Source organism: Tachypleus tridentatus, chromosome 1 (genome assembly GCF_004210375.1).
Source record: "Tachypleus tridentatus isolate NWPU-2018 chromosome 1, ASM421037v1, whole genome shotgun sequence".
In the NCBI taxonomy this organism is placed as follows: domain Eukaryota; kingdom Metazoa; phylum Arthropoda; class Merostomata; order Xiphosura; family Limulidae; genus Tachypleus; species Tachypleus tridentatus.
In genome coordinates this window covers 71,575,428-71,603,175 of record NC_134825.1, presented here as the reverse complement: position 1 = coordinate 71,603,175, position 27,748 = coordinate 71,575,428, and the positions used below count along the sequence as shown (strand labels likewise).

At 32.6% G+C, this 27,748-nt stretch overlaps 1 protein-coding gene across 1 annotated transcript in view; it reads right to left on the bottom strand.

Moving 5' to 3' along the window:
* Positions 1–2,672: 2,672 nt before the first annotated feature.
* Positions 2,673–27,748, bottom strand: part of LOC143251988 (unconventional myosin-VIIa-like) — a 143,805-nt gene continuing 118,729 nt past the window's right edge. The window contains exons 35-44 of the mRNA XM_076503456.1: positions 26,357–26,523; positions 19,135–19,293; positions 16,255–16,336; positions 15,724–15,836; positions 14,776–14,895; positions 13,140–13,207; positions 11,890–12,061; positions 11,067–11,150; positions 10,378–10,497; positions 2,673–6,914 (exon numbers count right to left, since the gene is read on the bottom strand). Coding sequence (XP_076359571.1) covers positions 6,729–6,914; positions 10,378–10,497; positions 11,067–11,150; positions 11,890–12,061; positions 13,140–13,207; positions 14,776–14,895; positions 15,724–15,836; positions 16,255–16,336; positions 19,135–19,293; positions 26,357–26,523 — 1,271 coding nt within the window. The 3' untranslated portion in view covers positions 2,673–6,728. The remainder of the gene's footprint in view (positions 6,915–10,377; positions 10,498–11,066; positions 11,151–11,889; positions 12,062–13,139; positions 13,208–14,775; positions 14,896–15,723; positions 15,837–16,254; positions 16,337–19,134; positions 19,294–26,356; positions 26,524–27,748) is intronic.

Here is a 27,748-nt window from a genome sequence, read left to right as displayed (position 1 = left end):
CACACTAGTATATACAGTCATATACAAATATACTTTTTACTTTTGAAGTACATAATAGACATACATAGATACTGAGATCTGAAAGATTACACAGTTTACACAACAATACACCACATTAGAATTTTCTAACTTTTATAAAGATAATATTAGTATTATTCATCCAGATACATATTTGTTTGTACCCTTCACTTTTAGGTTCTCCAACTTTTGTTAGAACATTTCAAACGTTGAAAGTCTTCCCATTTGATTAAATTTACAAAGTTTAAAAGTTTTAGGTACTAAACCTTAACTAAGTAATTATTATATTGGTGTTACTTCTAATCTTTAATGATAGAAAATTTTAGAAAAGTTAAATTCCTTTTTAAAAATATTTCATGAAATTATTATAAATCAACTTAGTTATTTTTCTGTTTTGTATGTGGCAATTACATATACACAGCACTATGCATTTTTAATTATCTCATAATGGACCATCAGATGGTATAAATTTAATATACATTTCATGAGAACACTTCGATGACCATAAATGTCTAGGAAGCTTCAAATATATGCACACAAGTTCATACCTTCATTCATTAAATTACAAAACCTATTATATTCTGACTTAAAAGATAGCTCTCTGAAAAGTATGCCCATGAAGGTTATTTCAACTTTCATTGCAATGATAAACATAATTGTCCCTTAACATGTTTCATAGGATAAGCATCATTGCACAAAATTACATAGCTTTAAAGATAACACTGACAGTTCTCTCTGCTTCTACAACCAACAACTATGACAATATTATGTTGCATGTCTATTCCAAATAAAATTCTCAATCTACGAACAAGAAGTTAAAAATATAAATTAGGGGAGATGGTTAGTGAAACCATCAAAATGTTGACGCTTCTGTGGCAAATACATTTCATAACGAGCTGTAGTGTATAGTGTTTTGTTTCCATATTGCACAACATTCTGTTTCTAAATGTCCTTGCATGACAAGTTATTAATTGCTGTTATTGGGGTAATAACAAATTAAAATGTTATTAGAACCTTAATATATATCTGTATATTTAAATTTCTTACAAAGAACATATACAAAAAAAGGTGCCTAAAACCACCTTGTCTTAATATAGTCACAAGAAACTCTGCTTTCTATCAGGGTTAATTAGGTTAGTAATAAAAACTAATCCAAGGTTATTATCTTTGGTTTTTTTTGAAAAAGTTAATATTGTAAAATGAGAGTTAGCAACATGAAATTTGAATAATTCAGTGTTAACAAACCAAAGAGACTATTACATCTGTTTGTTCTTAATATACTGGTTTCCCCTTGAAGTAGACAGTTTCACCTGTTGCACATACAAGAACTGTAAAGATTCAATCTTTTCTGTATTATATTATATTCATGCACAGAAAGTCAACAAGAGATCAGATAATACAAATGTATGTGAAGAGAGCTGAAAAACTGTCCAGTTAATAACATACATTGATCAACTGAGAAATAGAAATTAAAATAATGTAGAGGTCAAAAAGCAAGCATTTTTCTCCTGAACCTAAAAGTAAGTACATAAACACATTTGTTAAGATAAAAAGAAAATATAGAGAAATAAAATACTTTACTGCTAGTACTGATTAAAAAGAATAATAAAACATATCTTAAAGCATGTTCAGATAAAATAGCCAGTACAGACAATAAAAGTAATAACATACTACAGCTGGTAGAATTAGCAAATAAATGTATCACTACTACAGTGCCTTTTGTTTGATTTTTAAAATGCATGCTTGCTTAAACTAATTAGAAAACATAAATAAACATAAAATTATAATGGTTGAGTACTAAAAACATTTAATACACTATACAACCTCACCTAAGTGTGTAATATTTGCAAAGTTACTAAGGTTATCTACCATTGTTTCTAATTTGAACTGCTGACCACAGGGAAGTCAATTGCCTATCAGTGCTAACTCTTGGGCTACTCTTCACCAATAAATCGTGGGACTCTTATATTATGACACCAACATGGCTGAAAGAAAAGGTGTGTTTAAGTGGCGAGTTTTGACCCCACAGCCCACAGCTTGTGAGTTGAGTACTCTAGCCTGAGAAATAAAGGTAGAATGGAGTTATATTTTTACTTTTTATGTTTTAAGACTTGAAAAATTTAATTATTTTAAATTCGTTCCCCTTTATAACTCTATAAAAACTTTATATAGCAATCTTAGTGAAATACACAATCATTATAAATGTAATAGCATGGTTTATAGCCTTTGTCTGAATTATTTAGCAAGAATTAGTTGATTGATAAAAAGTGTGTAGGGATCCCAAAAGGTAGGGAATTTTGTTAAAACTTGTAATATTTATTCTACCCTTGCTTTCATTATGAAGCTAATGAAGCATAATTTTACAGAAAAATATTGTGTATTTTACCTCTTAATAGCATTAAAAGTATAAATGAATATAAAAAACCTAAACTGCTAAAATTTTAGTTTTACTCCTGTAGTAAACAGGTAGTATTTAAAATATTTATGAATCATATGATAATCATTCTTTTAATACTACAAATGTTTCAGTTTTAATATAAATATTAAAATGGTAAGTCTGTAAATTTTCCTCCTGTAACTCGTACATTTTGAAACCACTACTTTTTAAACTCTGTTAACAAGCACCTAACAACTGTAAACTTTTGCTGCTACCACTTAAAAACTGTAAACCTTGGTAATTAGTACAAGAGACTTTAACTCTGAGAACTAATATATGAAGACTTTAAATTCCAGTAACTAGCACCAGAAGAGCTTAAAATCTGGTAAACAGCACTTTGAAGATGGAAAGTCTGGTAATTAATACATATAAACTATAAATTTTGATAAGTAGTACAAACAAAGAACTTAAACTTTGGAACCCAGCACCTACAGCATTTAAACTTTGGAACCCAGCACCTACAGCATTTAAACTTTGGAAACTAGCACCTAACAACTATAAATTTTAGTAATTATCAACTAGAGACTATAAACTATTAGCTTTGGTACCTAGCACAACTAGAGAACTTAAAACACTAGAAACTAGTACCCTGAGTCTTTAAATATTGGTAACTAACACTAAACTCTGGTAGATAACACTCATATCTTTGTTTCCTAAAAAGAGCTTATAGGAACATTATATTTTGAAAGCTATTACCATAGAACCCAAAATAATGATTATGAAAATGAATATAGAATACTGGCAACATTAACGATATAGCTTCTTTACAAATACCACTTCAAGCTAACAACACAATTTTTATTTATTAATATCAGTGAGCAATTTTAAGAACCTTTTTTGCCATTACAGATATTTTATTCCAAAATGTAGTTGGATAAATCATTGCTTTGCATACTAAAGACTCACAAGACTGTAGACTATTCATTGTGATTCATAACTTATCTGAATTATGCATAATGTTTTGTATATCAAAAACTTATAATTGTAAACTATTAGGCCCTTCAATGGAGGTAGTGGGATCAAATCTTTCTAATTACAATCTTGGGTTTTGAGAAAATTTGGATGCAAAATTAACTTGAATGTGAAATCAAGTTATTCTTTCATAACTTCAAAGAACAGTTCTCTCTGATAATCATTTACCAATTAAACTAGCAAGCAGTGAGATCTTACATTATTCAATCAATTTACAATGCTCATAAATTAATTAACCAGCTTTCACTAAAGTTAGAATAAACAACTAAAAAAGAACACAGTAATGTATAATTTTATAGATGTAACTTCTTACACAATAAATAATCATCTGTTTGAAAGACATTACCTTAAAAAGTCAAACAATTGCTTTTAATTAAATGAATAACTTAAAACAAAAAAAAAACATAAAAAGTGTGTACTTTCATTTCTTTACCTAATCAATTTTAACAGTGACCAAAACACCTATGAATAAACAGACACACTTTAAGAAAACAAAAATCACTACTGACAGTAATCAAGTGCTCCCTCCTTCACAAGCCTTGTAATGGTAATATTTATTTATTCTGCACCATAGACCACATGCAGAAATAAATAGTGTAAAGTTTCCTATTGCTTTTATTTCATTATCAAGTTAGTATTAATTGCAAGTTATATATAATCATTATGATAAATTTTCAAGCTTCAAAATGACCAAGAAAAGAGAAGAGTCATTGCATAGGCATCATCATGAATGTAAGTTCTCCATAAAATCAGCAAGATTGAGCCACATATGATATCATCAACTTTGAACACCAACATGTGTTTAAGTTCCCCAAGAAGTTAGCAAAACTGACCTTTAGATGAAACCATCAACTGGGAAACATGTGCATGAAATCAACAAAATTGTGCTATATATGAAACCACTAACTGGGTGACACTAACATGTATTTAATCCTTTATGAAATCAACAAGACTGAGATACAGAAAATAAAACAGAAATATGTTGTATGTTAATCCAACAAAATAGCAAGAAGTCAACTATATATATATATATATCTACATATGTATATAAAATGCTTCACATAATGCCTTTATCCAGGTATCCCTATGCAAACAGTAACAAAAAAGTTTTAAATTGAAGGTGATATTATAGCAAACACATTTACAATGTTTAAAAATGCTTGAAACAACATGAGAAAATGAGAATGTATACACATATGTATATACATACTTAAATATATTTGTACACACATAAACATCCTGAAATTTGCCCCCCCCATAACATTTTGGTTTGTTCAGAAGAATTAGTCTTAAAGTGTAGTGGCACTGTTTTAACAATGAATTATATGAGCAGGTTAGTGGTACAGCTATGGGAACTAACATGGGCCTAAATTTGCAAACCTTTTGTGGGATATATTGAAGAACTTGCATTTACAAAGTATGACAGCCCCTTATCCCTTCTTTACAAAAAATATATCAATGACACTGTTGGCATCTTCAGAGGAAACTATTCTGAACTAGAAAAATTACATTTATTCATTATGCTACTAACTTCTATCTTTCACTGGCCAACACACTTAATGTTTCCAACTACTCACTTCATCAGGCTCCAGAAACTGTGCAGTGAACCTGATGATTTCAATGCCAGCCTAACAGAACTGCAATATTTTTTCTGTTATCAACATATCTTGAGAAAAGTTGACAATTCTGTTATAAATCAAGTTTGCTTAGTTTTAATGTTTCTATCCTTTAGTTTCAACTTCTTGTACAACAAATTACAGATTTATCTAATCCTTTATTATTATTATTCTTTTTTCATAAATGTTTTCTGATAACTTGTTTTGAATGCTTTTTCTTTTCTCACTTTTATGAAATTCTCAGTATGTGTGTACAAATATAAACACATGTGTACACACATATATACAGTGGAACCCCTCTAAAGCAGCCACCTTTGGGACTGAGACAAACTGGCCTGATTAGAGGGGTTAACTGTAGTTAACAGCTTGTTGTCTTCAGTGGCTTAGCCTACAACATACGTTTTTTTTTTTTTTTATCTTTCAACAACCACTACACACAATTTCTTACACAGTTTAATGAGCTACAGAAAATATAACCAACTCAGAGACACTAGGAGCTAGTTAAATTCTCCAAAAAATTAACAAGACTGGGCAACAGATGAGACTGGGAGATACCAGAATGTAAATTCACTATGAAATCAGAAATATTGAGCCACAGATGAAACTGCAATATGGAAATTATCAGCATGGATTTAAATTCACAAACAATTTACCTTTATGGTGGTTTCAAAACCTTTCTTTTCAATAAGGTCAAATTTTCTGAAAATTAATACTTATTGAGCCATTTTCCAAAATGTGAATAGTGAACAAATCATAAATGGAGAAATTAATAAAACACCAATTGCACAAAGAATAAAAATACAAACGAAACTGAATAAGAAACTAATATATTTTTTGTAACAAGCTAATCTAAATACTTTAAATAATCTGAACAATATAGTGTTAACAACTAAGTGTTTGTATTGATTAGCATCAACCAAAGTGTGTGTGTATATATCTAATCTCATACTGGGTACCAACTAGATGACATTTTGCTGCATTAAATATTGTATAACATATTTGTGGTAGGCACAAAATAGAATCTACAAGTATAACTCCAGTATTTTTAAACGAATTATGTAAATGTCTTGTCTATTATTTAAAGTTTAATGTACAGGAAAAATAATGTACCAAAAACATGTATGCTGTTGTGCTTAAAATAGGAGTTATAAAACTTCAAAATCTTTCTGCATGAGCTAATAAATGTGTATAAATGTTAACTGATTAAATGTTGATTTCTGACCAGAACTTGAACCATGTTAGAAATTATATTATAAAATGAACCTATGATGGTAATATTTTACAAGCATGATATAATACAAAATCATTATTTGTATTTACTCAGAAAGTGGCAACAGCGTGTCAGTATTTGCTTTTGCAGATGTAATAAAACTACACATTTTCAATTCCTATATTGTTCTAAACATTCACAGTATTCACCGATACAATATAAAAACTCATGTTAATAGTTTTTTTTATTCAGGAGGACAATTCTGTTTCCAAAACAAGAAGCATGAATAGTTTTCTATCCACATGGTTCAACTGTATACTTCAAAATCTACTCTCAGCTCAGCATACACATGGTTTTCAATTTATTTAGCTTATAATTCTCTAAAAAGCATCCAAATGTCCAAAAGGCACCGAGAAGCATTAAACAGACATATTCCAAGCTTTCGTTAACTTTCAAACCTGTTTTTCTTTCTCAGTCAGGCTAGTTCTTGCACTGAAAGAGGGGGTGCAAGTTTGAACAGTATGCTTACAGGTCTTGTCCTCTGACTATCTGGGTCTGCAGCTAGCTCCTGCATCTTACGTCTTCGTTCAATTTGTAAGGGACGATGTTCCTTGACTAGAGCATTAGCGTAATCTTGTATCAGGTGTGCTATTTGTAAAGCCTGAAATAATGTAAACATTTCATAACCCAACATAAAATAATAGGAGTAACAAAAACTAAAACAATAATAAGTGCAATAAATTGTGACACTAAAATACCTACATTCACAAGTGTATATCACAAACCCATAAACGTCATAGACATATGTATTCTATAAACTGTTTTACGTTTCAAACACTTCAATTAATGCATAAATTAAAAAAAAATGCAACGAAGAAGAGTGATAGTAAAAACATTTCTAATTATAGCCTTGATACTCCCACTTATCCTCACATATGCCAACATGCGATATCAGAATACTAACAGTAAACAGTTATGAGAAAAACCCTTACCAGTAGCAGTGTGATACTACTGTAACTAGCACCCTCTCTCTAATCTTATAGCTATTAACCACTTTGTGATTGGTTAGACTACACAAACTACACTAAAAGTGGGGAGGACAGGTAGGAAATATGAGAAAAGGCAAGTACTTATCAGAAATATATTTTACTTTAGGAAAATGTTAACCAAAACCTCCTCTCACAGAAAGCTAGTATTCCACACTGAACAGGTGACGAACTGGTGAGAAAATGATTCCCTTTAGGAAGTGCTCAGAGGAAATCTATGGGTGGGAGAATGAACTAAAAACAACACACCTAGCAGCATCTGGAATTGTACTTCAGATCTACAGTAGGAAGAGGATTCTCTACCATTCACCTCAAAATAGGTAATAGCAGGAAAGAAAGATTTTGTACAAAGATTCTACATCTGCATGCATGCATCTTCAATACAACCAACAGCTAGGTGGGTGTTCATATCTTATCCAAAACCTGGCAGCATTGGGAATTTTTCATCCACTCTGCAGTAGAAAGAGGACATAGCCTTACATGTGTGAGAATTCATGTGTCTTTTCCAGCTACAACCAACACTAGATCCACCCAAAACCAATATTCATCACATAATAGGCAAAAGTACCACTATTTGGGGTTGCAGTTTCAGTCCAAAACCTGGAAGCATTGGAAATTTATCATCCAGTCTGTGGTAGGAGGAGGGTAACCATCCAAACACATGTAAGAACTTGTGTAGCTGGTCTGGCTCCAGTCAACACCAGACACTCTTGGAAGTGACATCTGGTGAATAGTAGGAAGGAGGGCAAACTTCAATATATAATATATATGTCAGAGTGCTACATCCAATACCTAGTGACATCTGGAATTGAACATCAAGCTCGTGGTTGGAAAGGTATCATGCTATTTATGCCAGCAGAATGCTGCCACACTACTCTCAACTGAATGATATTGTGTACACTCAGGAGGACAGACCTCCCTTACTCCACTAGAAGAAGAAAGGAAATAATGCACTGGAGACTCTAGAGGACTACAGCACTGGAGATAGTGCAATGGATAACAAGGGTACCCTATTTTGAGAAAAACAGAATGCATTCTTACACATGGCAGTATCTGGACTTGTAGATCAGGTCCACAACAGGATGATCATAAAACATCATGGATTATCATAAATATACAGTGATTCCCATCTATTTTACTCATGCTAGTCGATGAGTGTATGGTCCAGAATGGACATATTTATGAAGTAAAAGACAGTAAAGTATTCCTACACATAATCCAATGGAACAATTCATCTCAATAGTGGGTGTAACATGACCTAGTGATGTGTAACTGTATTGTATTCTGAAAGCAGAGAGAGCACATTGATGAAGATGATCAATCAACACATGGTGACATCTGAAATTGTACATTATGTACTAGGTAGGAAGAGCTTCAGTGTCACAGTCATCTAGCATGGTATGTGAACACAGCTTTTACAGTACAAACTTAAGACTAAGTATACCTAGTCAGGCATCACTTGCCACAGAGTGGGATCTAAACATGTGAGAAAAGTTCTTGCAAAGAAAAAAAAAAAGAGCATTTACATAAAAACACAAGAGCACAAAATGGCAACTGAAGGAAAATGAAATCCCCCAAAGCAAGAAATGATCAGTTAATGAAGATAATAAGTAGTAAAGATATGAGGAGTGGTCCACATATTGGCACCAAAGACGTCCTTCAATAGATGAAGAAAAATGAGCATCCAGGGATAAAATGAGGTGATGAATACAAAGAATATATGCAAGGAAGAGACAAAATAAATCAAGTTAAAGGAAGCAAAAGTGGCTAAGCGAATCTATTAGCAAATCCTAGCATAAAGATAATTGAATAATGGTCGCAGGACTGGGAAGGATACCAGAAATAAACAATGTGAGTAGTCACAATAGAAGGAATGTGTGTGCAACCCATCATATGGAAAAACCCCAACTGAACAGAGATAAACAATCTGCCATGTGGTACAGAGCATCCAGAATATGATGAACCAAAGTATGAATATGAAGCCTGAGGCCCAACACAAAAGGCCTAAACAATGACCTACACCAGTGATCACATAAATGAGTGCCCACTTGTTTGAAGATGTATGACACTAGAGATAAGTAGTTGGAAAACACTATAATTGACCACGAAGGAATTAGAGTCCAACCATCTCCTGGGATCTCACAGTGATGTAAAGGTGAGAAGAATTCAAGAGAGGCCAAATTAACCCAGAGGAGGGTTGTCCAAAGTATACTGGAATCGAGGTATACACCTCCCCACACACACACATACAAACTTAACTTGTTCCTAAATAAACTGCTGTGATCCAAAATAATTCAAGGGGTTCAGGGAAGGAATAGAATGAAAAGAAATGAAAGGTAATGATAAAACATTCCTACATGACTTAATACATTTATCAAAAAGGTAATGACTGGAAGTCATAGGCAGGAGAATGAACTAAGTTGCTCAAATCTTCATCACCAGGTACAAGCGAAGTAGTACAACATATAGAACAATCAATAGATGCTCAGAAGTCTACAAAATTTAAGCCAACTCCCATTGAACCAGCCATAATATCCTGAGCAATATCATGCTATGTACCAAATAGCAGAAATACTAGTTGTATTAGTTACAGCTATGTGAAATTGCATGTATATGCAAGAACAACTTGTGAATTATAAAATTTTGTAGCAAAATATGATATTTAGGTTTTACAAGAATTTCTATATTCAATTTTGTGTAGATTTAGAAGAAATATTTGGACAAACAGAAAAGTCTTCATATGAAATTTTTATTCACTTCATCCTTCATTTTGGAAGATCTTTTTTTTAAAAAATGTAAAACAAAGCAAAATGTGAACTCTAGTAATATGATATTAGCACTACTTATTATTTTTGAGAACTGAGAGAACAGAATTACAAAGGTCAAATTAAAGTTCAGCACTACAAGTTAAAAAATACATATAATAAAGAAGTCTTTGATTCAGTAATAACATAATTTAGATAATTGATCATATTCTACTGTATTAACTCAAGAATATCTAAATTACTTTATTTTATTTAGAAGACGTTTTAATAGTGCAAGTTAAATGACAACAAGTATATTTATAAAATATCTTACATGATTTGTGGTGAAAATATACTTGCAGCCTTTACGACCAGATCCTGTTACAATCATTAGAGAGTTTTGTGAAGGACTGTAGTTGATAATGTTCTCATATTCACAGGTACTCAGAATGCTCTATTGAAATATACAAGTCTTAATAGTGAACTGAATTTACATTAGAATTATCAACAATTCATTTTAAAAAAATCTGATGAATCCTGAGCTTAGAACAAATATATATTTCTCTTTGATATCAGTGTACAAGAAAACTAATTATATCCTAGAAGATGAAAAATCTTTTCTTCTAGTTTTAAGTGTATAAGACAAAAGAGTGATAGAATATCACATGGTAAAAATAATAGGATATCTTATCACTGAATTATAGTGATAGTACAATAAATCATTGAAATATCTACAAGTTACTGATTTGTTTGGATAGCAATTAAAAAACATAACTTACATCAGTAGTGAGCTTCCTTCTTTTAGTCAAACATGTATGCTGTGTAATGATGCTTGTAAATGATATTCTAATTTTATCAGGTATACCACATGGTATAATTTCACCAATTTGATATTTATTTAATTTAGCAAGTAAAAACAAAATTATTTTTTTACTTTAAAAACTTAATGTGATCAGTTGAATTTATGTGTTTCTTTTAAACACTTTTTACAAGTAATATTTTAGAATGAGAAGTCATATTTACCCTGCTACGAAGTTCCAATAAGTGGATTCCCACTTGATCAACTGCAAGCCATAGAACCTTTGGCCAAGATGATGTGTACGATTGCTGAAAGAAATCATTACATGTAAGTAATCTTACAGTTATGCTTGGACTGCAAATTATTCAAAAGATATTTATTTGTTGATTGCAAGTATAGTATTGAAATACATATAGACATCAGAAATGTATTAAAATATGGACTGTTGTTTCATGCATCCAAAAAGCATGTAAAATTAAGCCATTAAAAAATCCCATCAAAATAACCAATTCTTTATTTTATTAATCATTATACACATAAAATACAGCCCATAATAACACTATGGCATCGCAGTCTTACTGCCAACATTCGTCAGTCATCACATTAGATATATTTATACAGCATGGAGCTTTACTGCAATACTACTCTTACCTTTATAAGACATGACACAAGTACCTACAGTGACCTGAAGAAAGTCTCAGTATAAGGCTTTAACATTCCTCTTCCATTTCATTTAACAGTCAGTGGTAATCCTCAAATGTATTATAGCTTTTAATAATTTATTTTTTGTTAATTTGTTAGGAAAAAGTATCTTATAATGTGTGATTTACTTTAAAAATAAGCATATATATATATATATATATATTTTTTTTATCTAGCAAATTCAGTAATGGTATGATTTCTGCTTTCCCAGAAAAAAAAACTCTCTGGTATTAATAGCATCTTACCAAATATTTTAATTACACTTTTTATGATATTAAAAAATATAGAGTATATAAACTATTTTCCATAAGTTTCTGTATTTCAATTCTAAAATATATTATTTACCGTAACTTCAAATATAGTTGCCCAGTGGAGAGGCCATGACTGTACTAGAGCTAAGAATGCTTGTTTGCTTTGGTCAACATCCATTCCAGCAAGGATCTGATGTTGTATCACCACAGATTCTGGTGGAATGGTTGTAAGCAGTCTTGGTGGAAGGCAATCTGCCATAATGCTCCTGAACTCAGTTATAAAAAATATCCAAATATTAAACAATGCTTTATTTCGATTTCAACACTCATCCTGTTTTACTAACTGTTTGCTCATAGTCTTTTGTTTACACTAATAAAAATTAAACACAATGTACCTTCAAACACAGAATGCTATTTATAATACTAGATTAAATTCTGAACTTGAATTATTAAATTGTGGCATTAATCTATTGACAAAAAAACATCTCTGGCAAACATTTAAACTTAAACTTATTTTTGCTCCCTTTGGAAATAACCTGTGATGCACTGTTAAGTTACTTTCAGCAGCAGTGTGATTACATATTTTTTTTCTGATTAGTATATTTGTACGTAATCATGCCTTAGGTATATGTGTTGCAGCAGAATATTATAGTTCAATCAAAATTCTTGCAAAGATAGGGGAGCCTGACATGGCCAGGTGGTTAAGGTATTTGATTTGTAATCTGATGGTCATGGGTTTGAATGCTCCTCACACCAAACATGCTCACCCTTTCAGCCATGGGGGCATTACAAAGTGATGGTCAATCCCACTATTCATTGGTAAAAGAGTAGCCCAAGAGTTGGCAGTGGGTAGTGATGACTAGCTGCCTTTCCTCTACTTTTACACTGCTAAATTAGAAATTAGGGGCAGTTAGTGCTGATAGTCCTCGTATAGTTTTGTGTGAAATTCAAAACAAACCAAAGAAAAGGAAGGGATGAAAATGTTTGCATGAAACAAACTTCTTTCTAATTTTTTTTAGATTAAGGTAACAAATTCTTGAAATAAGTTTAGCTGTAGACTTGCTGTAGAATGATGAGTATACATTTCTTGAAATTATTTATCTATTAATTTTAAAAGTTATATTTAATACAATAAGGTCACAGTTTGATAGCTAAAATATTTGAAAAAAAAAAACCAGCATCATTTAATATCCATTTAGTTATAATCAACTTAATAATATTTACAATAATTTCAAACTAACCTAAAATATCTCTCAATCAGTTACGTTCAATCCAACTGTCACTGTAAAAAACTCTTACTATCATAGAAGTGAGAATAAAGCTATTAATCCATATAGCACATACCGGTAATCTGCAAGACCTTCCTGGAAATCTCCCACTTCCAACTGTGCTTTTATGGCACACAACATAAGCTAAAGAAAATTAAAAAACACCATAGTTTGAAAATAACATACAAGTTTTTTTATATTTAAAGAAGTAAAACATTTTTATTAACAACAAAATTGTATTCTAAAAAACTAAATTAGTCAGAAACATGATTTGTACACAAAATACTTTTCTCCAAAAATAATAATGTAATAATTACATTTTCAAATAAATATTACTTAAATCAAACATTTATTGATGAAACTAAACTTATGCACTTTTGATTTCATGAATCTTCCATGTTTAATTATGACTGGAACTCCTCTTCTTTACAGTATTTGCTATTGGGTATTAGTATCAAACTAATTTATTTCTGTCTGACAATAAATTCTCTGAAATGCAAAATTTACAGTCTGTACTAGTGGGGAATGGATGATAAGAGACAAAAGTTTTCCTGAAACACTATTTATACATGTGACAGCAGTAAGTTTTCAGGTTTGCAATATTAAAATCAGGGGTTTGATTCCCTTCAGTAGATACAGAAGATAGCCTAATAAGGCTCTACTACAAAAAACATGCACACAGGCAGAAAAAATAATATATTTGCATTCTTGTAAGATTTTCATGAAACACATGGAAAGATGAATTGTACAACTACAAAGGCAAGCAATAAAATGGAAAGATGCAAATGAAAATCAATTGCTCTGTTTCACTTTTATTTAAAATAGTACACAAGCATTAGAATGATAGATATCCATATCATGTAACAGAGATGTACATGTTATCAGATGTGGTCAAAATATAATGAGTGGAGAAAAACATAAGGGAAACTATTTAAAATAATCAGAAAAATTGGCACAGAAAGGTAGAGACACCATTCAAATGACAAAACAAAGTAGATGTCTCAGTCAAATATGATGTACAATATATAAATAAAACATAAAAGGCTAAAAGGCCAATGTATAAAGTTTAAATCAAGAACATTTCAAAACAGTGGGATAAATATGAAGGAAAACTTGGCTGAAGTAAAAAATATAACTGTGGAAAAAATTTGTATTTATACCTGATAATTTTAAATAACTTATGTTACTCCTTATAAAATTTCAAGTAAGGTTGTCAACAAATAAATGATGATTCTTCAAAATCCACATAAATAGGTGTGAGAATTTTCAAAGTAAAAAGCATAATTATGCAGGTGAAGATACAGTTTTGAGTTAATTACTCATCTTTAATGAATAAAATTCCCCTCATAAACAAAATATAAAAGATATGCAGGCTAATAAAAATGTTTAATTTGTATTGTGTGTGTGTTTTCTTATAGCAAAGCCACATCGAGCTATCTGCTGAGTCCACCAAGGGAATCGAATCCCTGATTTTAGTTAATTTATACTGAGTGGTTAAATAAATGACATCTGTATAATCAATTACAGAGAATGTATTAATGTAAAAATACAAGATTTTCTTCAAACATATTCACAAATTAATAATACAGAAACTTGTATTAATTGTTTTATATAGAAGGAAACTTTTTTTCATTAAGTAAAAATTTACAAAGTTTAAAAATATTGTTATATTTATTTATACAAAATGATTAAATATTAAGTAAAACACTTACAGCTTCCTGGTGTGTAACTGGAAAACGATCATGCTGAATATTGTGCACCACCTGGTAATAGAGTAATTCTTTTTCCACAGGGTCATTCAAGTTAATATATGAATCTAGAAATAAGTGTTTCTGTGAAATGAAAAAGGTATTTTTAGAAATAACAATTTATCAAAATACTCTGACTTATATTTTATGCTACAGTACTGGAAATAACTGCACATTTAAGAGTTAACACATCAACTGCCCTTTATATTACAGGTGGATAGTGTGATTTTATCTCATTAACTTTTACTTCAGTGAGCTTACAGTTCATTTCTGTATACCACACATATAAAGGTAACTAACTGTAGAACGTTTTTTTAAATTGTGTTATACTAACTGTTTGAGAGAAACAGCCATCAAAAAACTTGGTTTAGTTATTTGCTATTTCATGAATGTATGTTGAAAGTTTCATAAAAATCCTGAAATATTTTTAAACATACATGCCCCACAGCAAATTATATTTTAAATTATTTATTTACGTATGAGATAAAATTCTTCAAACATTGTATGCATATGATAAAATGTGATACATTTGTTATTCCCATTTCAAAAAAAAAGATATTTATTAATTAAATTCCAGGAAAACAGTATTTCTAAATCAAAAAATCATAATTAATAAAATGGCAGTAAAACTACAGCATTTGAAATCAGCATAGTAAAAATATTACACAAAATATTAAAGAAAAACAATCTCATTATAGCATATTATTTAAAACTATCACTAAATAAAATAAAGAGTGCTTATATCAGCTGCACGTGAAGTATTCTTAGGTAAAACACTTCAGCTAAGTTGGCATTTGCCTGGCATGTGACAGGTCTTGGGTTGAAATCCAAGATGAGTAAGTATATTTTAAAAAATAAATTACAGAAAACCATAATGCTTCATAATAAAAAAACAGTTACTATACAATTTACCTTTAAGATAAAATGGTGCTGTTTGGAAACTACACTTTTTCCTTGTGCTTTATTCCACTGTTCCCACTTTGATATAGCATCTGCAACTTTTTCTCTTGGTTGTAAAGCTCGTTCTGTGCATCAATAAACACATCATATTCATATGTTCTCCAACATTTCATAATGTGATCATAACTTGTTAAATTTTGTTCTTACTGTTGTCAGTTATCAGTCTTAACACGTAATTTTGACACAGATGTAAATCTTCAAATGATTACTTTGAAATAATGAATTGGATAAAATTGTTTTGAAAAAACATCTTGAAATTTATTTTTTTTATAATTAAATTAAACTCATTCTTCGTAAAAATAAAAAGGTTATCAAATAAAAAAAGACAGTGTTCTTACTCCATTTATTGAATAATAAAACAGAAAAAATACCAATAATGAATACAATGGGTGTTTAAATCACTTCAACTAAACATCTGCACTAATTAAACAATTTACATTACTAAGACAGTCTTTACAGTTTAGTTCCAAAGTGACTTCATACCTGAATTACCAATTACATCATACAAAGCATATCCTGGAACATCTGGTCTTAAATCAATTTTCATCTTCACTTTTTCTAAAACCTGTAGAAAGGAGTTAAACAATTGGAGAGCAATAGGATACTCCATTACTGAAAAAACAACTATCAACATTCAACTAAAATAAAAACCAATAAATATCTTGACTAAATTATAATAAATGTTATTATTCTAATTACAGATAATATATATGAGTGCACATGTGGTAATATGAGTTGTAAAAAGTGCCTTTACTGGATGGTTTTGCAAAGCACTATCTCATGTATCAAATGTTTGGGCTCACATACCAGGCTAAAGTAATTACACTGCACAACAAAGTTTTTGCTTATTGAACATTGAAGATTTTTGGTTGGTGATCATGAAAATTACATCCAAATTTACCCATCATGTACTGTTTCATTGAAATCTTCAGTTTTGTTATGTTTTTTCTTATATTTGTGTTCAAAAATTTTCGTTTCTGTAAGAGACTTATGAACAATGTTTTGTGCAGTCTGGGCATGTCCAGGCATGAAATCAGGCCAGGTTGGAAGCTGTCCTCTGGAAGTATGCAGCCGGGCATGCCTGGGCAGGCTAAAGCCAGCTTGACACTGTCTCAGCAGGCTATAAAAGTGGCTTGTATACACAGATGCTGCTCATTGGATTAATATAGACCTTATAGTGTGTACATATTTTTTCAGAATATAGCATTGCCTCAGTAACACTGTAACAAGTAAGTTAGATATCATAGACATTTTACAGGACGATTGGTGTTGATCAATTTGTCTCATCAATGTCGTAACAGCAGCAATACATTCTTCTCCATTTGTGGCAAGTATACGCTTGTTTATAAGAGATGCTCAATGACTGCTCTTGTGAAGAAAGCATATCATCTGTACTTTGGCTGTAAAATTGGTGATCAAGACCAGGAATGGGTGCCTCACATTTGTTGTGCGACATGTGCTGTTTGTCTGAGAGCTTGGCTCAGAGGAACTTGAAAAACAATGCCGTTTGCTGTCCCAATGATATGGCAAGAACAGAAAGACCATGTGACAAATTGTTCCTTCTGTTTGACTAATGTGTCTGGTTTCTCTGCCAAAAACAAGAAGTCAATTGAATACCCTAATCTGCCTTCAGCAATGAGACCTGTGCCACATGACGACAGTCCTCTAATTCCGAAACCACCAGAGGAATGGACCTTAAACAAACCAGATGATGAAACTGCAATGCAGGGAACTGGCAGTGACATTGATCTGGAATTTGAACCGTGCTCCTCAGGCGATCCACATCTCACAACACAGTCAAATTAAATGATCTGGTCAGAGATTTGGGTCTGTCAAAAGCAAAAGCCGAACTGCTGGGTTCGAGACTGCAGCAATGGTGTTTGCTGTCACCAGGTACGAAAATTTCTGTTTTTCAAAACCGCCAAGATGATATAACCACATTCTTTGCACAAGTTGACAGTCTCTGTTTCTGTGTTGACACAGAAGGATTGTTCTCTGCTTTGGGTTGTGACCATAACCCACAAGAGTGGCATCTCTTTATTGATTCAAGCCTCAAAGCTGTTCTGTTACACAATGACAAAATTCATCCTTCAATACCTGTTGGCTAGGCAGCACACATGAAAGAAACCTACGAGAACATGGAAATGCTGCTGAAGCACATTCAGTACAGCAAGTACAACTGGAATATCTGTGGAGATCTGAAAGTTGTTGCTCTGTTACTGGGATTGCAGCTCGGCTATACAAAGTACTGTTGTTTCATCTGTTTTATTGTGCCAAAGAGTCACATTATTCTAGACAGAGCTGGCCACTCCATAAAAAGTTAGTTCCAGGATGGAAAAATGTGGCACATGAACTGCTTGTTGACCCAGCAAAGACTTTTTTGCCTCCTCTTCACAGAAAACTGGGACTTATGAAGAATTTCGTGAAAGAAATAAACAAATAAGGCAAAGGTTTTGTTATTCATGACAGATGTTCCCAAGAATAACTGAGGCCAAGATCAAAGAGGGCATTTTTGTTGGTCCTCAGATCAGACATGTTATGAGTGACAAGCAATTCAAAGATCTTTTAGTTGGGTTAGAAAAGATTGCCTGAAAAGCCTTTAAAGACGTTGTTGATAATTTTCTTGGCAATTACAGAGCCCCACATTACATTAAGGTGGTAGACAAACTTCTCAAAGCATACAAAACAATGAAGTGCAACATGTCACTCAAGATTCATTTCCTCCACTCACACTTAGACTTCTTCCCCGCAAATTTCAGTGCAGTCAGTGACGAACACGGTGAAAGGTTTCACCAGGACATTGCTACAATGGAAAAACGATATCAGGGCAACTGAAATCCATCAATGCTTGCTGACTACTATTGGACACTGCAATGTGATGCACCAGACATTGAATAGAAACGAAAATCAGGAGCAAAACACTTTTAATTATGTTGAACTTAATAGTGTATTAGAAACATAAATGCAATTAAATACGTTATTGCCAGTAAACAGTTAACTGTCTATTTCTCAGAGTTCCTACGTGATGAAGCAAAACCAAAACTATATTTGTGCATACCCACCAGATACCTGTTATAACCAGTAAAAACGTTTCAGGAAGCAAAACTTTTCAAAAAATTTGTTGTGCAGTGTTACCATAAATCAACTATCATCCCATGATCCTGAGCTAAAGCCCAAGAAAGGGTGTTGCTTGTGAGAGAAGAAAGGAAAGGTTAGCTCAATAACACTTGCTAACAAGACATCAATAATAAAACATATAATGATACATAATGCAACTATTATAATTATCAAATTTTATAGTAAAATGTACTTACATTTTAAAAAGGTTTCCTAGTGAATTTTAAGAATTTCAAATTTCCCTACCTCCTCCATACAAGCACAAGGATCAAAGTCTACAGTCAGGTACTGTCCATCAAGGAAATACACACGAGTGTGGATTGAATGACGGCTAATGGTAAAAGCAATCTCATGTGAAGATGGAGGCCATTTTCGTCCTCTAGTCTCTAAGGTGCGAGTTAAAGACTGAAAAACATAATGTTCAGTGAATAACATGATAAGATGATTGAGTTGATTATCACAAAAAACTGATAACAATAATGTAATGAAGATTGGAAGCACAAAAATAACTCAAATGTAAGTATAAGTTCAATTAACATTCTCGCTAAGGGCTTGGTTGATGTAACTGATAAATACTTATCTACACTAGCATGTACAGTTATTTTCATTCAGTGCTGCCCTTTCTATGTAAAAATATTTTCCCATATCACAACCCTTGAGCTCCCACATACCCAATGATCAACTTGGTTTATTGTGTCTTGGAAGTAAATCATTATGTAACAGCCTTCCACCAACAGGAGTGTAACACACCTTCTCAATGCACGTGATTTCCTTCATTTGATTCTACTAAACTATCACTTTGGGATTAGACAGAAATGAAGCATTACTTTAGAGAGGGGAAAGTGTGAGAGAAAGCAAGTACCTTTTGGAAATATATTTTCAGTATATGAATTCCACATTGAATAGGAAGAGGGTATTGTCCATGAAGTGTATTTCCCACTGGAAGAAAAACACATGTGGGAGACCACACCACTTCTGTACCAGGTATACTATGTTGCCCAGTGTGTAAACAGATGTCACATACACAGGCAGAAAGCTGTAGAAGCACAACCAAAATCAAAAGAAATAGCAGGTAGGTTTGGATCTGAACCACAATGTATTAGAATTTCAATATCAGTGAAGAAAGACTGTAGAAGACCCACCTCTAGTCAGGACAGTGACAAAAGCTAAAATGAATATGCTCCATAAAGTATGGCATACCATGCAAACAGTCAACTCCAGTCCAAAACCAAGTAGCATTGGGATGATAGCTTCTGACCCAAAATAGGAGGCAAGACCACACCATCTTCATCTCAAGTTGAGTAGAACTAAATTACATACTGTTTAAATTTATCTAAACAGACCACATCAAACTAGATCCAGACTGATTGGAGTCCCATCATACAACAGCAGCCTCAGGTAGGGGAAGTTCTGAGACAGAGTACTACAAAAAAAACCACCATCTTAATCCATATCATCCTCCAGAGAGTACTAACTAAAAGTGAAAGTGCATTTGTACATAACATCAACTTTTGGGACCCACCACACAGATGAGGAAAAACCATGAAATTGGAACAAGGATAAGTAATCACAACCAACACATGGATGAGAATTTATGTTGATTGGTACAATTCTAATCTAAAAACCACTCACTGGGAATCAACATCAAGGTGATGGTAGGACAAGAGATCAAAATCAAAGGGGTAAACTGCAATGTGACAGATGTTCTACAAAGCAACATCATCTGCCAGATAGGACTACAAAATTTGGAGCATAAAATCTTCCTCTTGGTCCCAATGCATGAAATTGGGTCACTTCAGTAAAAGATATATAACAATACCTTCAGTATAGGACTGCACAGAAGCTGGGCATAGCATCAATCTCCAGGACCCAATGAAGAGAGGTAGAACTTCTTTTCATGAAATATGCTCAATATCATTCCCTGAAAGGTATAGCACAGAAGTTAGAACACATCATCATCCTCCATGTCCCACCATGCTTCAAGAAAATGAAAATATTTGAAACAACACTCTTCTGATGGAACTGCACAGAAGCTGGGTGCATTGTCAGCTTCTAGAACCCAGCACAAGGAGGTGAAGTGATGATTGGAGAACTAAATGCTACCTACACCTGCAGAATGCCACCACCCTACTCTTGACTGAATGGAAATGATCATATTCATGGCTTCTCCATGGTCCACCACCCAAGTGGCTCAGAATTGAAAAGTAACAAATTCTTATATGCCACTAGAAGAACAAGAGGGGAAAAATGCAAAGGAGAGTTCAAAGGAACATAAACACCAGAAGCAGTGCAACAGGTGAAAAGCAGATCACCCCTGATGTATTCAATCTAAGAGAGAGCAACAATGTAAAGTTATCCCTCTTTGCTTTACCCATGTCAATCCAGGCAATGTACATAGAGTAGTGGCCATACTCACTAGTATGGTTCAGAACATATTAATGAAGCAGATGTATCACAAAGAAACCTTGTAGTAATCTTGTGAAACATCCCATCTTGACAGTTTGGGATATTGGCCATGGGTATACATCTTGGCCATACAATGCAGATTTGAGTAACAGGTAGAATACCTGGACAGGCAACACCTGCCACTCAGTGGGATCTTCAACTAAAAGGAACATGTTACTGAAAGGGAAAATCTAAATTACAAAAATAATGTTACAACCTCACCACAGCTTTAAGGGTTGATAGAGTAAAATGACAAATGGTGCCAAGAAAAAACTATTGAATAAAGCTACTTGATCACCAGCTGTGAAAACAGAAGCCCCAAAATTGAACAACCAGATGAAGAAATCTGTAAGAAGAAGAACTATAAGCCAAGAAGGGAAAAACACTGACTCAAAGACCAATAATAAAGATAATCCATTTACACCGATAAACCTCAAGACAAAAATGGTAAATTAAACACACCAAAAGGGAAATAACACTTTTAGACAACTAGATCTCTTTGCCAGGGACCTGATAAATGCTGGACATGAAGTTGGATGAAGGAATGGTGACCAACGTTGATGGAGTATGGAAGAAGTGTGAGGAAGAGGCAATAGAAGGGTAGTTTGAATATGAATGGCATGTCAAAACCAAGGTTGTGGTGGCCAGTAAGGAGCAATCAGAAAAACATGATATGTATATTTATTGATGACCAAAGTGTGAAGTCACATGAAAGGATAAATATTAAAGGTGCCAGTTGTTCCAGTCCTCACTAAGAGCATCTACTGTCAGATCCTTAAAATAATGAAACAGAGACTAAAAAAAAAAAAAAAGTTTGTACTACAGAAAATGGCAAGTGCATCAGATGAGGAGTACCCCACTGATTGTAGAGCCACAGGAAAATATGAGGATTGAGAAACTATTCTGTGGGATAAGCCTTGTTTGGTCTAGGAAGGAAATCAACCAAGTGATTGAAAGCACCTGGAACATGACATGCAAGAAGATAACCCCAGCATGTAAACACATTAGAGGAGTTCTAATGTTTGACCACAAAGAGAATGGGAAGGATTTCCCCTTGATATGATATAAGCTACCACTGTAGAATTGTTCGAATGGTTCAAGATGATTTGGTTCTGTACAACAGAAAAAAATAATTAAATGTATGTTCTACAACCGGAAGCTCCAAGATGTTAATATGGGAAGACCCTTTGGATGGATATCATTATTCAGAAGCCTCCTGCTGATTGATCCATGCCCCCCAACTGTGGAGAGAAGTATCTTTGAAGAGATGCAAATCTGGATGAAGTGGAGGAAGTGTTGTTGTTGTTCAACCAAGTGTTATCCTTGTTCAACCATCAACATAGGTCATCTAAAAGGAATCCCAAGCAAGGTTACATTGATTGTTGAGAGTTCACTGAAGAGAATGCATATATGCCTGACCCAAGAGGATAAGTGCTTCCATAACATCCAAGTCCTCAAAAAGCAATAGAACCTGACAAGCAGACAGAGAGGGAGCAACAAGGGCATGGATAGTTAAAATGTTCCATCAGACAGAGATTAAGTGGAAAAGGTTGGGTCCAATTGAGCTGTATGCTGAAAAACACATAGAAATGAGTAAATTATTGAATGGATAAAAGGAAAGACTTTTCTAGCTTGAGAGTCCAACCACACCAGATACTTCTTTTATTATCAGATATATGTGTGTTATAATTCAGAATGAGCTTACAGGAGCCAGTCATCTACATGGTGGTGTAAATGCAACTCATGAGTATGCAGAAGTCAAGCAAAGGCTTGACTACTCAACAAAAGACATACAGTTCTGAAATAAGCCTAAAATGCAAGGTGCAAATCTGATAGACAATCCTGTGGTGGACAAACCAAGGATAGCATATGGGCAAATGAGAAAATGAATAATGAAATAGGAATTTGAGATATCTATCTTAGTCATTCCCAGTTCTGGAGAAAAGGCCTCCATAGTATGATAAACTACTCTATGGCAAAATGATGAAGATTTAAAAACTGGTTGAGGTGGGATAGATCAATCATAGAACACCAGGCCCTAGTTTTCTTTAGTGGTTACAAAAAAAGCCTTGAGTAGAAACATTTGGAAGGCTGGATGACAGAACAGATATCCTTCTGTGATAGAAGAGCCAGCATAGTCTTGGATAGACACTGATTGGTAGCAGGTAATGGGAAGGATATTGATACACGAGACAATGAGGTGTGTAGAGAGGAAACAGATGAAAAGTCTCAACAAAAATTTGATCACCCAAGGATCAGAAGTGAATTCCCACATTGGGGAACAAAACTGGTCATATGCACTCCTGATAGACCAGAATCCATCAGATAGTCACTGGAAGAGTCGACAATGATGAAACTGACATAGAAAAACATGACCACTTGTTAATCCCTTAGTGGTAGGAACTGGTAAATAATGGGAAAGTGCTAGATAGGAAATAGAAGAGGGTATAGGAGTAGGATCAGACAAACAAGTAACCAAAGATGAAAGGGTTGAATGTTGTCTTACAGATTCTACACATGATTCCAAAGGCTCGGGAATACCTCCAAAAACAGACTTAAAAGAAAAGGAGCCATCTCTAAGTGACAAAGATAAATGAAAGGTAGATGAACCTGTGAAAACAGTAAAGAAACCACTTGTGAAGGGATAGGGCTGAAGAGGACAACTGTACCAATGTGAAAGTAATGAAGGAAAATGTATTTCCCAAAAACCTTTTGAATATCAGTAGAATGCCTCAGAAAGAAGGGGTATGATAGACCAGTATAATAGAAGAGCTATAAGGGTAAGACGTAGGTAAAATAAATTGTGCATGAGGTAAGCAGACAGGATTTTCAGGGTTTGCCCCACACAGAGAAAAGTAACTCCAACCACTGGAAGTTTAGAAAAGGTTGATCAGTCAAAGTATAATGATCAATAGCCCATAGAAGGTGAAGCATACTACCATCCATTCTCGACTGAGAAATGAAATGCTCAGCATCAACCGTGATGTCAAAATAAAGAAGGAAAAACAAAATATTCTTAAGGAAAGATGTCATATAACAAGGAGGAACACGATCGTACAAAATTGGGGAAATGGATAAAACTGAACACACCTGAGAAATAATCCCCAAAAAAGTTGAATTATTCCAGCAGATCCTGCAGGAGAGACTTGGTTAGGAATAATTAGGTGGAGAAAAAAAGGATGTCAAAATTCTCCTTGTCAAGAACAGGTTCAGAAGATTCAAAGGAAGCTGAACATTACTGAGGGAAGAAAGTTAACTCATATAATGATCGATTCTCCAATGAACGTTGGCCAAAAATCCTCAGTCAAGACCCCTTAACCTGAAGACTGTGTAAGGGGTACTTGAAGCAACTGGAAGAATATCAGAGGTTATGGCACAAACTTAAGAATTCATTAAAAAGAGTAAAGAATTCAGAAAATACAAAAAATAATAATAAACAAAGATAAATCATCTTGGGAAAAACTACAGAAAACAAACCATAGCAAAAGAAGAATTAACTAGGACAACTGCTACTGAATTACATAATGGAAGAGCTGTTCATGAGTATACCTTAAGAAGAATTTTTATAATTATTATTATTTTTCCTTGTCTTACTAATCTAACCTAATGAGTTTCTAACTTTTATATTTTACTTACTTTGATAAATACAACTAAATAACTCGTATGAAAAGGAAGAAATATAGTATTTACCCGAGTCCTCTTGTTTTTATACTGTCAATTGTTGATGGACTTTAAGTCAAATGTTTCATACTAATTGTATTAGATTGAGGAATAATTCATGAGCGTTTTTAAATAATTTCATTCAAGCATTACATGCAAGACTATACAATACTTCAATGCATGAACACATTACACCCAAAACATTTATTATGATACTTTATTTCATGTAATACCTAAGTATATAGTATGCATTGTTTTAAACGAAATTGCAAGAAATTAAATGTGAAAAGCAGATGGTGTCGAAAATGCTCGGTTTTGTCCACTTGACATTCCATTTAATGAGCTGAAAATGAAAGCAAATATTAAAGACATATGAAAATCAAACACACCATCTATTAGAGCAAAAAATTATCTACCAAATGACATGAAATATTTTGCGAAAGCGTTTCATTTATGAAAATATTTTTTAACTTGTAAAAATGCTCACGAATTATTCCTCAACCCAATACTACTAAACTACATAATGGTTACTTATTTAAAAATCCATTTAATAACACACAGTAATAACACATATAAAGCAAGCAATATCTTATAATTAGCATAAGTTATCAGGCTTTTTAACAATGCAGCCTTTAAAACCTATGAATACCATGAGAAAAAGTTTAAAAATTATAGCAAAACGAACAATGGTCTGAACAAAAAAAAAACATTATAAAAAGGCTTTTGATAGATTAAACTTTGTTTTTTTTTTATTGGTTATAAATAATAATGTATAATACACCAGAGACAACTATTAGTAATTTGTGAATGAGAAGATACAAAAGGTGGACATGGCAAGTGTATTTTATTTTCAAGTTTATGGCTCAGTAAACAGATACGATTGAAGGCTATAAACATTGAGCTTCGTTTTAGTGATATTTATATTATAAATTAAATTCCATTCTTCTCAGAGAAGTTGTAAATAATTAAAAAAGAGGGAAGACCTAGAAAGGAAATCCTACAATTCTCGTACTAAGGGAGATTGAAGGGTTTAAAAAAAATATTTCATTATAAAATTAAGGACTTATATCATAATAAAATTTGATTCATTAGCTATTTTTGATGCCAAGTGTACTCACATATAATGATAAAAATACATTTAGAATTTAATTAAACTGCATCTCCAAAATGTTGTGACATGCACCCATAACAAGAGGATTAAAAGCACAAACGATTGTAAACTCAATATAGCAATTAAGAAAATAAAAAAGGTATGTAATATACAGGAAATAAATCGCAGTTGTATTTGAAATTATCTCACTAATACCTGTCAAGTTCTCCACATAAAATTAGTTATTAAAACACTACAATGTAATTCTCTTACCTTAATTGAAAATTGAGCAAATTGGCCTTCCTCAGTAACTTCATCAATAGCACAGCGTCTCAGGTGAGCCTGAAGATAGCTCAATATCCGTCTTTCAGGGGGAGCTGCTACACTGCAGGCTAAAGCCATAAGTTGCCAGTTTCGAAGATTCACACGGCTGTTGGGATCTAAGTGGACAAAAAAAATTGTTCAAATAAAAAAGCAAAATAATTTTGACAGTGTATAACCTGTGCATTTGCAGCTCACAAGCTTGTACTTAATATCCCTTATCCAAAAACATTTAATTTAAAAACTGAGTTTTTAATTTTAGTAGCTACATTATTACCTGAAACAATAAGTATACAAAATTGGTGTACCAAGTATATTATACAGAGATGCCAACCATAACCACTGTAAAATGAGAATGCCAACCAAAAAACGTTGAAATTTGAGCATTAAATATGAATATTTTAATTTCTGCAGCCTTTTTCATGTCTTGAGAACAAAATACACAGTTTCTGTTTACTTCTGATAATTTAATGCATAGCCAATGATTGGTATATTTAAAATTAAATTTTTACAACTCCACATTTAGCAAAAGTTCTGTGTCAAGATGCCAATTACACCAGTTGAGTTTGATTTTTTTCTTCTTATTTTCACCTTTGTTATAAAACCAATTTAACTGCAGACATTCTTAATTTGTGTATTGTGTAAAAAATAGCATTTCAGATCTGCCATTTGTCTTCCAGAAATAAGTGTCCAATAAACTCTTTATTCAATACCAGAACTCATCAACTGGCCTGAACAATGAAAGACCAAAAAATTCTATGAATCTATATTAATATCTGAAGGTAAATAAATACATAAGAACGATTTTCTTTAATACAAGAATAGCTACATGAGAATTAATGTATTAATTTAATTTACATACGTACTTTACAAATATGCATAAATATTTGTGTTCTAAACAAGACTATTTAAGAAAGTGTGGTTGTCAAAATCCCTCATAAATAAGGATTTTTCTTGATTTTCCACTACATTTTGCATACTACCACCACTAGGTTTATACAATTAATAACTTCATCATTAATTTGTATTTAAATAAAATCTTACCAACTTCTTTATGATATAAATGAACATTAATATCCATGTTTCCACATTTTATTTATAACACACTCAAGGACCAAATAAACTCTTTGAAACAATTTTTTTTACCTTTGTTGATACTCCAAAGACAAGATTTAACTATTTTCAATAAAGATGACAAACAACTTCAAATAAATGTTTATTTATTCTACCTGATGCTTTAGCATACACCTTTTTCAAGGGGCCATGAATGTTATAGGTCACAAAAATGATTTTAAATGATAGCAACTGAAAAGAATGTAAAACTACAACAGTATAGTGAAACAG